At 43.4% G+C, this 16049-nt stretch overlaps 1 protein-coding gene across 2 annotated transcripts in view; it reads left to right on the forward strand.

Annotated features, from left to right (window-relative positions):
- LOC103646351 (la protein 1-like) overlaps positions 1 to 6614 on the forward strand; it is a 34567-nt gene extending 27953 nt beyond the window's left edge. Inside the window, exons 5-8 of one of the 2 annotated variants that reach the window (XR_562153.4) lie at positions 5343 to 5408; positions 5497 to 5569; positions 5750 to 5853; positions 5959 to 6614. Coding sequence is in view for 1 of the 2 variants with exons in the window: in XM_023301774.1 (XP_023157542.1) it covers positions 5343 to 5408; positions 5497 to 5544 (114 nt within the window). In the remaining variant the exon portion in view is untranslated. The remainder of the gene's footprint in view (positions 1 to 5342; positions 5409 to 5496; positions 5570 to 5749; positions 5854 to 5958) is intronic. The other variant, XM_023301774.1, reaches the window with a different exon arrangement.
- Positions 6615 to 16049: the final 9435 nt, after the last annotated feature.

The following is a 16049-nucleotide window of genomic DNA, read 5'->3' on the forward strand; positions in this document are numbered from 1 at the left end:
TGCCTGTGCTCTCAAACGCAAGAACCTTCGGACATACGCCTGAAGGTATTCTTCGTGATCCTGGGTGCACTGGAATAGAGCCTGAGCAGTAACCGGCTTCGTCTGAAACCCTTGGAAGCTAGTTAACAAGAGGTCCTTCAGCTTCTGCCATGAAGTGATCGTTCCTGGTCAAAGGGAGGAATACCAGGTTTGAGCAACACTTCTGACAGCCATAACAAAAGATTTGGCCATGACCGCAGCATTGCCACCATAGGAAGATACTGTTGCCTCGTAGCTCATCAAAAACTGCTTCGGGTCTGAGTGGCCATCGAATACGGGAAGCTGAGGAGGCTTGTAGGACGGAGGCCAAGGTGTAGCCTGCAGCTCAGCGGACAGAGGAGAAGCATCGTCAAAAACAAAATTCCCATGATGGAAATTGTCATACCAGTCATCTCCGTTGGGAAAACCCTCCTGATGAAGGTCTTGGTGCTGAGGCCTTTGGTGTTGCTCATCCTGAGCAAGGTGACGAACTTCTTCAGAGGCTTCGTCTATCTGCCTCTGTAGTTCAGCTAGCCTGGCCATCTTTTCTTTCTTCCTCTGCACTTGTTGATGAAGCATCTCCATATCTCTGATTTCTTGATCTAACTCGTCCTCTGGTGGTGACGGGCTAACAGCCTTCCTTTTCTGGTTTCGGGCCTCCCGAAGAGAGACTGTCTCCTGATTGTGGTCCAGCGGTTGTAGAGCTGCAGTCCCAGGTGCTGAAGCTTTCTTCGGCGCCATAACGAAGGTTTATGATCGCCGAAGATAAAAAACTTCAAAGAGTGGAAGTGAGTTCACCGGAGGTGGGCGCCAATGTTGGGGACTTGTTCTCAAATGCTTCAAGAACAAGGCAACATAGAAAATGTTAATCGGTTAAGTCCTTCGTCCTACGAAGCATTATTTCCCTTGGGATATAATGATTTTCGGACGAAGGTCACAAAGGGCGAACCTTTATAAATGCATTACATATTGACGAAGAATGAATTACAAGAAACATAAAAATTATGTAGATCATCATATATTATTATATAAAAATAACATTGAATTACAGATGTACCTCCAATTTGAAGGAAATGAAAGTACAAGCGTGACGCAAAAGTGAACACCAAGTCAGCGTGAACAGTACGGGGGTACTGTTCACCTATTTATAGGCACGGGGTACAACCCATACAAAATTACATACATGCCCTTTACATTTGGTGGTAATTCTATAGTAATCTATCGAGGTCTAAATGGCCTTTTCATCTTCAAGTCGGTTCCCTTTTCTGCGAACATGCCGAAGCTTCCCTGCTTCACAGCTTCGGCGCTGTATCAACCTTCGTATCTTTTGAGCTTCTCCCTCTCTGATACGAGTCCGAAGATACCTGTTCACATATTATACTCTAGAAACACTGTTAAATCATGTTTTTGAGGACCTTCGGAAGCCGAAGGCCCCCAACATCGGGGATGAGCACGTACTCTCCGTCGGCAAGATTACAATCTAATGAATGCAATGCGTAAGATATATGCATGATATGATATGTGCTTTAGAATTTATAACTTTAAAGATGTATGATCTTTTGAGTTAAAACCAGTTAACTTTACTTATGTAAAACCCTTTAGTGGTATACTTGGTAAATTGGGTTAGTCTTATTGGGATGAGGTTTATTTCTTCTTCTCTTTTCTTTTATTCTCTTTAATGTTTTGGAGTAGGTTTGAACTACAAGTTGCTTTTATAAAATTCCAAAAATTCTGCAAAAATTACAGTGGCTTGTTACTGGTGTATGATTCTCTGTCTCAAAATTTGGGGTTCAGAAAGTGAATGGTTTTCTCTGGACAAAATTACCAAATTTTAGGGCAGAAGGGGTACTTTGAACTACAACTATTATTTAATAGTGGGTAATTCTCAAAAACTTATTTTTGCTGGCTTTTAGGTGTTATAACATGACTTGATACAAATTTCTAGTCATTAATACCCTTTAATTCTTTCCCTAAGATTTTCTTAAGGTTTCTAGCCAAAGGGGTGCTTTCTACTACCACTATACTTGAAAAACATCAAACAACAGAGTTCTTATTTTTCTTAGCTAGTATTTTGTGCAAGAGCAATCATTCTGGAGTTTGGCTTCCTTTTGCCTAAGGGAAGGGGTGGTTTGCATTATTTGAGCTAAATGGCCTTTCTCACAAATTACTAGCAAAAGGCATGGGTTCACTTCTTTTTCATGGGTTTGTATTTTTCTCTGGTGGTTTATCTCATCATGGACTTAGCAAAATTTTGGTTGCCCATCATCACATTATTTGGGGTTGCTCATGATTTAGTGGGAAAATGCCTTATTATCATTCTGTATTTATTTTCCCTACTTAAAAAGTTAGGCTGGGGTGCTCTGTATTTTTGTAGTGGGGCTCTGGTGGTTATAAGTTCACTGGATTTTTGTTAACCACTTTGGTTATAGTTTTGCAATTCTAATAATTGATTTTCAGTCTACATAATGCTAATTAAAGCATCTTAATTAGAAATTGGTCCAAATTAATGGTCTCTGCATTTTTCCTAGGTTCTCTGTTGCATAAGTAATCTAGGAAAAATATTACTAATCACTGTTCATTAATCTCTAAGGCCTTTCTGATTTTCTCTAAGTTTTGGACAAAATGGCTTTAAATGAATAACTACATCATAATCTCTAATGCTGGGGCTCCTACTATTTTTAAACAGTGTCTAATTAAGGTATAAGCATCTACAAATTTTCTTAAGCTCAGCACAAAAGAAAAACTAATTTTCCTTAATTAAACAAGGTTTAAAGGGTTTCTGTTTTTAATTTTAAATTCTAAAATTTAGAACAGAAAGCATATGGTTCATTATTTTTAAATGATAGGTCATAAAATTCCAGAGCTAGCAAAATTGGTTTGACAGCTTTTCATTAAGATTTCATCAAGTTATGGATTTTCTAAGTTCTCTGGTCATTTTAAAAAGAAATAACAAAATTGATTAAATGGAAATCCACTTTGCACTGGGGTCCCTGGCGGTTTTCTAAGTTTTCCTCGCAATTCAGTCCTTAGGTTACTATTCACATGAGTCGCTGACATTACGAAAAACCCCTCAGGTTCTACAGAACCTAACCCGAGGTCCTTCTTCTACCTTAAACAGTAGCCGCGGCGAAGAAAAGGGCGGAGGGGCTTACCGGCGGCGAGACTGTTCCGGTGAAGTGGCCGAGGGTGAAGGGGAGGTCGCGGGGATCACAACGGTGTGCGGAACACCGTCGGAGATGGCCGGAGTCGGTCGGTCCACGCGCGCAGGCGGGGATGCTCGTCGGCGGCGAGGAGACCGGCCTGGTCGCGGCGAGATAGTTCAATCAAATAGGTCAGGGAGGTCCACGGGATGCCAGAGAAGACATGAGCAAAAGGAATCGGGCGGAGACTCACTGGATAGCTTGGTCCACGCGCGGCGGCGGAAGACCGAAGTCCGGTGAGGTTGATCTCGGGCCTCCGGTGAAGTCCGGTCGGGTCCGAGGGCTTGGCAAACTTCACGGGCTACTGGCGGAGCTAGCCGAAGCACTGGTTGGGCTGGAGGGTGGCTGGAGTGGGCTGGCCACGGCGGCCGTAGTTCTGGCGGCAATGGCGGGCGGAAATGAGCTCGCCGGAACTAAGGAACGGTGGCTGGCCGGTGAGGGTGAGTGCGGGGCGAAGAGAGGTGCGCCCGGGGAGGCTTTATAGGCGCGGGCGGGCACGTCCGAGAGCGTGGGCGCGCGGCGGACTTGACCGGACGCCGGGGCGAGCGCGCGCGCGGGTTGGGCGAGCTCTGGCGTGCCGACCAGGGTCGAACACGTGTGCCCGTGCGTTCTGCCCAAGCTCTGGCGCGTGTGGTCGCTCATCCGAGCCTGCTCTCGCCTTGGTCAGTGCACAAAACCTCTTCTCCTCCCTACAAGCTACCATTCTTGTGTGGAGGTCATAGGATTTTGCGTACTGGTTGCAGAGATATGGAGCCAGGAAATCTGGTCTGTCTCCCTGCCCAAACCCGAGGCAAATCCCAAGTTTTGTCGTGTCTAGGGCTCGCGTCCCAATGCCATCTTCTGGCACACGACAGAGGGGTTAGTTAGACACAATTTTGTCAATGGGGCCATTAGGATTCGAGTTAGGGATCAAGGTGAACATCCCTAATCTTTGGCTCAAGGTCTGAATTTCAGAATTCTGAAATTCAGAATTCCCAATGAGTCCCAACAAAAGAAGCTTGATTTGGGGGTTTTCTTGAATTATTTTGGCTAAGCTTTCTCAATCTATCTTGTTGCTTATCAAATATACTTTAACTTATATAATTGGCTCAACTCAAAATTTTAAACTTTTCATTCCCTTTTGCTTATTTTCTTGAATTTTGTTCATGGGGTTCACTTAGGGTTCTTAATTAGGGTTGCACATTCTTATCCTTTAAGAGACTCAATTGTCTTGATCATGACACTTTTAAGCATATACTTGGTGAATTCTTTCTTACTTAAGTTATTTTGATGCTCATGCTTACTTTGGTTCACATAAAATAATGGTCCTTGGTTTGGCTTTTTAAGAGAAACCCTAGGTGACACTGGGGTGTCACACAGTCGACCGTTGACAGCCTGAGAGCCGTTGGCGCACCGGACAGTCCGGTGCCCTCTTCTAGCCGTTGGCTCGGCCACGTGTCCCGCGCAGATCGCGCGGCCGACCATTGGCCCGGCCGACCGTTGGCTCACCGGACAGTCCAGTGCACACCGGACAGTCCGGTGAATTATAGCCGTACGTCGCCGGTGAATTCCCGAGAGCGGCCACTTCGCTCGAGCCATCCTGGCGCACCGGACACTGTCCGGTGCACCACCGGACAGTCCGGTGCTCCCAGACTCAGCAGAGTCTTGGCTACTCGAGCCAAGACATTTACAATTGGATTTTTCCTTTATCCTTGATTTGTACTTTGTCCACCTTTTACACTTAGGCACTTGTGTTGGACACTAAATCACCAAAATACTTAGAAATGGCCCAAGGGCACATTTCCCTTTCAGGAATGGTTTGGGAAGTATTATCCAGGCTTATTTGACCAGATCCATTTTGGGAATCATTTCGCTTTAGAAGGTCAATCAAGCCCAATCATTTTAGGGTCTCGCATGGATGGTGTCCTCCCCATAAGTCATCTTGACGTTGTTGAGGGAAGAAGTGGGAGAGGAGCAGGATGACTCACCTTTGCTGATGCATGACTCGAGCTCCCTAGCTTGTTGTGGTAGTCTGTCATCCTTATCCACAACCGCTCTAGGCTCATGGCTGCACTTCATTTGTTATTCATCGGACAAGTGATCTTAGAATTCCTTGAACTTGTGTTTATGTGTTATTAATTGTAGGTTGCTCTAGAGAGTGCTAGGATCCAAACAGCCATCAATGACGTGATACTCTATCTTTTTGACAAGGTGAGTACTATCAGCTTGCTTTTCAAATCAGAGAAAAGTCATTTGTCTTTATTTTCTTGAGGTAACTTACATATTCTGCACACCGCAGTTCTTTGAGATGCAGAGAGGTGACATAATAAGGGCACTTAACAGTTAACATGTATAAAAGAGAAATTGAGCAGGTAAATCATGATTTGTTTTCTTCTGTTGGTTAATTCATGAACCTTTTTTATTAGAACATCAGGAACGTCACATTTTTGTACAAGCAGAACAACTTTCAGAATTTTACCTGCCCGCCAGTTTGAACCAGTCAGGTAACAACATTTGAAATGATGTACTAAGAAATTTGGCTATGGTTATAGGAACCGATGATGATCTTCCAGTATCACGTGAGAACAGAGAGGCATGAATGCAACAGACGCTGGTAATGGAAGAGATACCGTTGGGCTTGCTTCTAATGGATGAGGTGGATTAATCTATTATCTAATTATTGAAGTGTTTTTGGTTCCATGTCTTAATAATGTGTCACATTCACTTTTTGTCTCCTTTTCTTATGTATATGTGTTTTTAGGTTCATGTTGCACATGTTCAGAAAAGTCATCAGCATTACTAAATCTTACTGCAAGCTTGGTCTTACTGGTATGTTCCCATCATATAATCATGCATGATCTCATTATTTGCCTTAGTGTATTATAAATTAATTATGCTAATATTATGGCATCTACCCTTGTGAGAAAGGACAAATGTATTACTAATCTGAATTTTCTAATTGGGCCAGAACTGTATGAAGCGAATTGGTTGGATTTAGTCAAAAGTGGATTTATTGTAAATGTGCAGTGTGTAGAAGTATGGTGTCATATGACCAAAGAGTTCTTTGTTGAGTATCTGAAAAAATAAAATTCAAAGAAAAAGAGGATGAATCTGTGCTTGCTGATAATTTCTTTGCAATAACTGTATATGTAATGAAACTACACAATCCAATGCTTTTTGGTGCCACAAGGTGACTTTACATCTGTGTAGGTGTTACCTATTTTCTTCTAATTCTGCCATAAGGTCACATCCCTTTGAAGTTGTTGGTTTATCGTATAATTTAGTATACGTGCTTTTTCTTTTGGAAACATTCAGACATGGTTCCACTATAATGATCATTTAGTCAACTTCTACATTAGGTGTTAATGTTGATAAGTAGAGCAATACATTTTTATGTAGATGAGATCCATGTCTGCTACTGCTCCCACGACGCGCTCGGCGAAGTGCCTTCGCTGCTGAGAGGTGTGTTGGATCTTTTATTTGTTAGAATTGATGCCTGGAGGGTGTGGCGCCCTCGGTCTACGCGTTCACACGAGTAACAACATTGGGGCTTTTCTTCTCGCATGTAAATGTTAGGGTAAATGTTTATTTGTAATTCTACTGCAATTGAAGATCTACATGACCTTTACCAGAATTAGATTATTTGAAATGATGTGTATGTTGCATGCACCTCCCTAAGCAAAATTTCTAGTTAAGTTGTTACATTGTAGAAGCAATTCTATGTGTACATCTTTTTGCTTGAGTTCTTGGAATCTTTCATAAGACTGACCCTATTGCGCCTATTGCACAAGCGAAGGCGAGATGCCTCACCCACGACCATTGTACATGCACGCAACACCTTCCAACAGGCATGCATACCAGCAGGTGAGGCCACGAAGTCAATGACAATGACTATGATGTATAGGTAAAATGCCCATCTTATCAATAACTTGCACAAACAAACCGTAGCCAAACAAAGCCATCTGATCTGTGTGTTTGTTTGGCATGGTTTTGCAGTCAATGTCGGTGTGGTTTGACGTGGTGGCCCACCACTGCCCAACCTTCACTATCAACCGGGAGGTGAGGCTTTCTTGGAACAGATTGAAGGCTCCATCTCTAGACTTTCTTCTTGTGGGGGATGTTTTTTATTTGATTTAGGTTTTTGTGCAGGTGCTGCTGTCTATCCCAAAGCCGACGAGGTTCACTGGTGCTGATCCGTAGATGTGAGTAGACGCCAGAAAGAGAGGAAGAGAAGAACATTCCGCAAAGGAGCAGAGTTGTTGTTAACTTCAATATAAGTAGAATTGGAGAATAAGCCGTTATCTATGGAAAGGCAAAAATTCTTGACATTTGAGATTTCTCCACACTGAATTTGTTTTCTAACCCTAAACCTTTATTATTCTGGATATCATATATTTTATGGTTCCATTGTCGATTGCTTATAACTACCATGTTGGTAACTATTTGTACATCCAGTCTTCAGTTCTCATGTACAGCCTAAGATGGCTACTTCGAACTTTGTTGCATCTTAGTGTTTGCTGAAAAAATGGTGCTTAGTAGTTATCTTTGTCATGTTGATAGGTGCAGTAACAATTATATCTCCTAAATTTTTAAGATGTGGTTTTCTCTTAGTTGTCCTTGACAGCCGCCATGCTTTCCTTTTTGAAATGACCATGAAATGCTGGTTATGGATTGCTGATGATGAATATATTCTCAACTTGGAAGTTGCACAAAAACATATATAATTCGGTACTATCATATCAGACAAATTACTGATGTCACTGCCTATTGAAGTTTATTAGTTGTTAGTCTGGTACATTGGTTTGTAGTTATAGGGTCAAAGTGTTACAAAGTTGCATTGTTTTTGGCATTAGAAAATATGATGGATCAACATGGACATTAGGTGCCAAAGGTCATATTTTGTTTGGATTATTGAAAACAAATGCCCATCAATTCCAATAAACGTTAATGTTAGAACAGTTTATGCAATAATTAAATAAAAAACTGTATCAGGTCCTACACTTCTTGGAACAAGAAATATTTTACAGTCCTATGTTATTACCTTTTTGGTTGGTTTCTTACTTGGTTTGCTCCTCGACAATTAAGCAGCATAACCTGTTGGGACTTAATGTTTTGTACTTATGCAGGTTGGGATTAGTATTTCATAAGTTGTGTAATATGTGTGGTAATGTTTCACCTGTGTTTCTTATCTTTTTTGTATGCAATACAATATGGATGCTTCTTATTTTGGTGAAATTACTATATTATGCCTAATTATTTTTGTGCTTATGTCATGAACTGGGTTTTCACGCCCATGGCATGGCAGCAAGCATAATATATCTTCTAGCTAAACTAGATTTTAGTTGAGTGCTTCACCTCTACAGCTTGCTTCCCAAGCAGGATATACTCTTATGCACTCAAGTTAAGACCGTTGATGTTGGTCGCATACTTCTAACTTATTATCGAAAGCGTGCAAGATCTGTTGCCATGTATGGATTTATGATTGGTTGCTCTGTTTTCTGTCCATAATTTGTTGATACGGTGAATCAAGGACAAATTAGTAAATAACACAAACTTAGACATATTCTTATCATGTACCTTTGTGTAATTTGGTGCTCCTAGGTACTAGATTCTAAAGAAAACTTCATTGATAATATATGTGTTCTTTTTTATGTAATCGGTGTACGCTCACATTTTGTTGAATATTTGTGTGCCGTCGCAACGCATAGTCACCTAACTAGTGTGACCATAAATTAGCTTAAGATTTCATATATATTAATATTAAAATATTAGATTTATTATATAAATCGGAACATCCCTAGACCTAAAATTAGAAAAAGACTGAAATAAGAATTGTGGCCCGAACGCCCAAAATTTGCATGGAGCGCAGGCTCCGTTCTGGACGGCGGGTGTGGAGGAGCTCCGCTTCGGTCAGTTATTGCTGACGGCCGGCGCGGGGACACAGGAAAGGTCTCAAGTCGGCGGGCGTCGCGCGTGGTGGAGGCGAGGACATTGGGCCGTCGGGCGTGATGTGGTGGCACAGAGTGGTAGAAGGCTGCGCGCTCCGGCGGCTGGTTCTAGGGGATGGTGAAGGGATCTAGAGCTAATTTGTGAGCCATAAAACAGATGTGATTGGAGAATAAGATAAGGATTATAGCCCTTCCAATACTCTTTGATTTTGTGGCTCCTAAACTAGTCCTTATTACGCCGGTGACTTTCTGACTGCTGACCTGTTGTGGGTGGACGGAGTCAGGATTACGATATAAGGGGGCCAAACCAATTCATCAATATTATATGATAAAAAATATCGTATAATGTTATTAAGTTTAAGCACTCGACATGTAATAAGAATTCTAGATCTTTATAAATTATATTAGTCCATGAGTCTATTTTCTAGCTAACTAATATATTGAACTAAAGTTGTGACACAAGAACAATACCAAAATAATAAAGACGACATAATGATGAATATACGACTGATGATATTCAACTTTTATATAAGGACTATATTATTCATGAGATAACTAACATTTTTTTGAGAAAATTCAAAAATCCAACTAGCCTCGAGGATAAATATGTCAACCTTCGCATGTACATGTCAAAATTGCCGTATACACACTAACTATCAATTGACAACTTTAGTTGAAATTTGTAGATTTTATTATGCACGAGATCCAATGTAGTATGTATATAAGTTGCTGACGCTCATTCCGCTGCTTTGTGTGATCACTTTCTTTGGACTTTGGTTGTGGATGGCAAAGGCAAGTCAAATGGCCAGTGGCAATCGACAGCTGTCTAGCAAGACGATATGATGAATCATAAAGGGGTGAGATTCAGATATCAACATCTGCGAGCGAATTAGGTTTGACATTTCATGCATCTATTGGTCATTCAACGAATATTTTATCTTATATTCTTTGTTTCTTTTAGACTTTGGTTGACATACTAAAACAGAGTTATGGATCATGTATTACCAACCACAATATCAAACCTTTGATTAATTGTGCTGCACAAAACTTAGAGTATATATATATATATTCAGACACACAAAATTTAGACTATATATATTCTCCTATTAGTGTCGCAGCCTTGTGAGGGGTCATGGCCCTGCCAGCCCGCTTGGCCCGCCTCTGGTGTTGTGCTAGCTAGGCAATGAGGGGCTGCTTCGGTTGGTCACTTCCGCACTTGGGCCTTTAGTGGTGTCATGGTAATGGGCCTTCGATTGACAGTGGCAAATGGCAAGGACTGAGACACTGGAAACAGTGTGACTATCGATATTGTAGCAAATAAATAAACAAATTATTCTGTGCCCAGTAAAAGGGCTATTTCGTGCATCTATAAATGGGTTGTGCCCGCCCGTGGGCTCTGGCTTCGGTCCAAACACGGCCCGATGCATCAGGTCGGGATGGCTCACCCTAAAATTATTTCCAGGCCGTGTTGTGTTTGGTCCGTGCTTTTTTTCATGCTTCGGGCCAGACCATCAAACCGACCCAAATGTACACCTCTATGGGCAACTATCTGCTTGTCGCCACATCTATTTCTTTAGTTTAAATTTAAAGTATAAATGATGTAAAAGAATTGAAATATGAAAATACAATAAAACCAGCATTAGAAGTAGGGTTTTCACAATTTATTTGAAGGTTAGCAACCTAGGGCACTAGCAATACCTATCTTGAGCACTATAGCAATAAAGAGGACTTGTTTGAGGCCCACATAAAAATAAACAAGACAACATCATCTTATATTGTTAAAAGACAAATCAATGTTTTTTTGTTTGATAAAGCTTCCATCCAAAGCAGTCCTAGTCTTCTAATTGTGTCTCACTATCTTATCGACGTGATGAACCTACCCTTGCTTCTTGGATTTGTTGGTGTTACATCAGATCGGTTTGACTCGTGCCTCCATGTTGATGTGTGTTGGGTTAGGTTTTTTCGAGTTAGGTTCGGGGTTTTGGTTTGAGTCAGATTTTGAGTCAAAAAATCATGGCTCGTACTAGACTTGTGGATTGTTGCGGGTCAAAAAAATATGATCCATGTCTGTTCGTCGCATTGGTCAGGTCAGATCAGATTTTTTGGGCGGGTTGGGTTGGATGACCCATACCCAGGACTACTTGTCTAGGCTTCCAACGTTTTTTGTTGGCTCCTCATCCACAAGAATCGTCTACCTCGCATAGCTAGAGCTTGGCAGCCGAATCCTCCTGCGTGAGAAGAAGTCTCCCCTTGTTGTCAACTTGTCATAGGCGGTAGCGGCCAGTGCGGCTTGCTTTTTCTTCCTCTGCTCGATGGCACGGAGATGACCGACGACCTCCTCAATGAACAACGTTTTGATGTCGAGGAGCATCTCGATGGAGCACGCGATCTACCTCCCATGCAGAACAGACATTGCGCTTCGTTACGAGCAATTCAAGCATATAGGAAAAAACCAATCGAGGTATGACCACCATGGAGAGGCGGTCCCCATGATACTCGATGATGCCTTCCTCGTCTGGTACCATAGCGTGCTAGAGGCCCACCGCCTCTTGATCAACTCGTACCAGGACCAGGAGCGTCCATTCATGGTAGTTGATACACGTAAGAGTCGAGTCGACACAGTTTCTCCACTCTATTTGACGATGCGCTCGATGATGACACCACCATGATGACCTCAGTGTTGGGGTGAGTGTGAGGCGTGACGATGTGGCGGCAGAGACAACAAACAGTCTCCATAAGTAGGAGTGGTGCGGAAAGAGCGCATAGACATGGTTGACTGGGTCTGATGAGCGGCGTCGTCTCCAGTACCAAATATCGGAGTTCAGCGTGTCCTCTCGTCGCCAATGATGTTTGGGAATTAACACACACAAGAATCACACAAGCACAACAAAAATGGGCTGCTTTTCTGTTTGTGTTTCTTCGACTAGAAAAAGAGAACAAGCATCGCGACCAACGCCCTACAAGCACGCACATGCCGCGTGTTGGTTGTGTCATGCCACAACCTGCGAACAAGGTGCAACACTTCTCCACCTCTGCATGACCGAGATGGCCCTAACTAAATGGGCAATTGAGCTATTACCGCGCGCCCTGACTAAGAGCAACTCCAACAAAGGTACTTACATCTTATTTTAAATTAAAGGGTTTAGCACTAAAAATAGCTTCCAACAAAGGCCATATTTTATAAATTTTAATCAAATTTATTTAGGACTCCAACCCATAGATTCTAAATATACAACCTTGAACATGAGTCTTATCTCAACTATCGACCCATGATGGAAGCCTAGGCATCGCCGTACGTTGGGGTCAAGGCATCTTCGGTCACGAAAGTGAGCCGCCGCACGCTGGGCTTCACGTGTTCCCGAACTCTTTGCCCAGCTCTAAGGGGATGTTTGGTTCCCACTTCTCACCTCCTAAACTTTAGTGACTAAAATTTAGTCACTTTTAGTCCCTAACCTGCCAAACATAAAAGGATGTTGTGATAATAGTCTTGTAGATTGTGTTCCCTTTGTGTTTAGGTTTATGTCCTCATGATTTATCTAATAAATTCTAGAGATTATTCGTTAGGCAGATAATATGATCATAAAATCGACAGTCCAAACATCCATCTCTCGGATTCTTTATATCTAACGAAACCGACGAAAACCCAAACCACTTTATGGTGGGTCTTAATTTTTTGACAGTCAAGAAGTAGTAAATGAGCGAGGTCGATCAACAACTTGGTATATTTTATGTGACGGTTTGTGTTAGTTACATGTGAGAGCTAATGATTTAATCCGTGCAGGTATAATTTATTTAATCGTTTGATATTATGTGTTTTCAAGTGGATGGAGATAACATAATTAAGATATTGATTATGTCATTTAATTAAAAGATATCAACTAAAAAGTCATTTAAACTATCGGTATGGCTTTTCATATGAATATTTGTAACTTAAATTCTAGATTTAAGTCTTATTATTTATGTTTTTAACTTAATCTTTAAATTTAAAATTTACTATGTTATTTGATGTAAAAAAATATTTCTAATTGTTAAACAGATTGATCGAATATATATCAAAATTTTATATGGTATACTCCACCGTCCACTACCGGAATCAATAGCTTCGCCGAGTGCCTGAAGCACTCGGCGAAGCCTTAAAAACACTCGGCAAAGGCTTTGCCGAGTGTAACACTCGGCAAAGAAGGCTCGGCAAACAGTGCATCGGCAAAGACTTCTTTGCCGAGTACTTTTTCTCGGGCACTCGGCAAATATCTTTGCCGAGTGTCAGGGAGCACTCGGCAAAGAAAAGCGACTGTTACGGTGCCGGTTGACGGAGACGGCGGCTTTGCCGAGTGTCAACGGTGACACTCGGCAACGAAGATATCTTTGCCGAGTGTCTTCCTGGCAGCACTCGGCAAAGCCGCCTTCTTTGCCGAGTGCCAGTTGGGACACTCGGCAAAGAGCCCGCCAGGGAGGGTCCCCATGTCAGGCTCTTTGCCGAGTGTCCCAATTGGCACTCGGCAAAGCCGACCTCTTTGCCGAGTGCCAGCGACATAACACTCGGCAAAGAACCTAAGCCGGTGCCCAGGTCTGTGCTCTTTGCCGAGTGTTATGACCTGGACACTCGGCAAAGCGCCTCTTTGCCGAGTGTAACACTCGGCAAAGTGACCAGTATATACCTTTTTTATTTGTTTTTTGTATTCCATCCACACAAACATAAGATATCACATATATATCACATATATACATCACAGATATCATCACAGACATAAATAGCCAACACAAACATAAAACCGTCACCACAAACATAAATATCCATCACAAACATAAGTGTTCAACACAAGTATCAAACACAAACATAAGTCTCAAACGTCGCAAGGTCTCACATAAGTATCAAACACAGATATAAGTATTATACATAAGTTCTGAAGTCTAAAACAATGAAAACACAACACTCATGGAGGTGGGCGGTTTGACCGGGGCTGCGTTGGGCTGAACCCTTCCGGAGGGTTGTTGGATGCCGCTCCAGATTGGCCCTGCACAGATAAGAGATTGCATGTGTTATACCAGATGCATTACAAACATCTAACTACAATTTTTATACTCACAGGAGTGTGGAAGAGAGCAGGGTCAACTGGAGGGAACAATGGAGGTGGTGGAGCGATGCCCTGTGCGGCGCCAAGGCTCTGCATGTACTGGAACATCTCCGCCATCCTCTGATGATCTGCCCGGCGCTCTGCCTCCCGCTCTGCCATCATCCTCGCTTCCATCTCGTGACGTTCCCTCCTCTCTTCTTCTAGTTGGGTCTGTAATATTACAAGCCAACGTTATAGTAACTCAAAGACTAGGTATATAACTAAAGGAAGGACGAGTTACAGAAGCACTAACCTCGAGTTGCTGTATGCGAAGGTGTGAACTGTCGTGCCGAGGTCGAATGGCTGGGCTCGAGCCCGTGCTCCTTGCTCTCACCTGAGACAGAGTGGGAGTGGAGGACGAGTCGATTGCCCCGTCGGCAATCCAGTACCGCCCATGTCTCTTGCCTCCTCCGACCCTCATGAGCACATCGGGGTCGATAGGCTCGGTGCTCGGATCATAGTCTGGGCCATGGACCTCCTGCGCCATGGCGGTGTAGTCATGGAGGCGGCTGTAGACGGCGGGGTTGGTGTAGGCCTCGGGCCCGTCATCCGGGTTGTAGGTGACGTCGGACGTCGCCTTACCCTTATGGGCCATAGCATAGGCCGAGAAGGTGGAACAAGGCCTGCCACCATGTGACGCCGACTGCAACGAAAACCAACGAGATAGTTAGAAATAATATCTAACTTAGTGCTATATATCTAAATAAAAAAGGTGGTGTACCCATGCTTCGGCATATTGGCCCAGGCTCCGGCTGCCTTGGTGGTGCGAGGGGCCATGCATCTGCAAACGCCGTTCCCGGCTAGCTGTGTGCGCCTCGTCCCACTCAGCCGAACACCACCTATCCACCATCTGCTCCTAGCACAGAGGATGTGCGGCGCACCAATGTGGAATCACCTGCAAAGTAAACACATAAAGTGCATATCAGAAGATAAAATAAAATTCATGCATGGAGTACTGGTACCAAACATGCATGACTTTACCTGCAGGTACTGCTCCCTGGTCAACGACATGGTTCGGGCTTGAGGTTTGGTCACCTTCTCCCCAAGGACGGAGCCGTGGTAGGTGATGATGGCCTGGATGCGGGCCTCATAGTGCATGTCCACGACGAGCTTCTTACAGCACGTGGTGGCCACCACATCCGCCCTAGCCTCGTATCCAGCATCGCATCTGAAGAAATCCTGCATACAAAAATGATGTATTCATACATTATTTCAAGAATTTGCAACGAATACGACATATTTTATATTATACTAAGACTTACCCACAGCTCTTGCTTCACCCGCTCCGCCTTGTTATTGAATTCCCTGCCGTCCCGGTCTACTGCATCGGGGGCGACGGCGTAGTGGTCGAAGGTGAAGGCTGGGCCCGTCACTCCGGCGTACTCCACAAGTCCAGGGAAGTGTTCCCTGCACAGCAGGCCGAGGATGTTGTTGGGGGGCGACGATGACCCCCAGCATAATCCAAAATCGTCCAAGACCTGTCCAAGTGATAAATAAAACGTATTAGTTTATATTATGATTTTGAACACATAATATGAACAAGAATGAAGAACATAAAGTTACATACCTCTCCCCTTCCGACCGAATCAACGGCCGTCTGTCCCGAAGTATGGGACGCGGCGGGAGACTCGCGGGGCCTCACAAGTAGATGCTCCTCGAACTAGAGCCGCCTGAACCTGAGGCGTCCTGCTGCTGGTCGTCGTCGTCCTGCTGCTGGTCGTCGTCGTCCTGAGGCGCCGCCTGCTGCTGCGCTGCCTGCTCTGCCTCGTACTGCTGCGCTGCCTGCTCTG

Source organism: Zea mays, chromosome 2 (genome assembly GCF_902167145.1).
Source record: "Zea mays cultivar B73 chromosome 2, Zm-B73-REFERENCE-NAM-5.0, whole genome shotgun sequence".
Lineage (NCBI taxonomy): Eukaryota > Viridiplantae > Streptophyta > Magnoliopsida > Poales > Poaceae > Zea > Zea mays.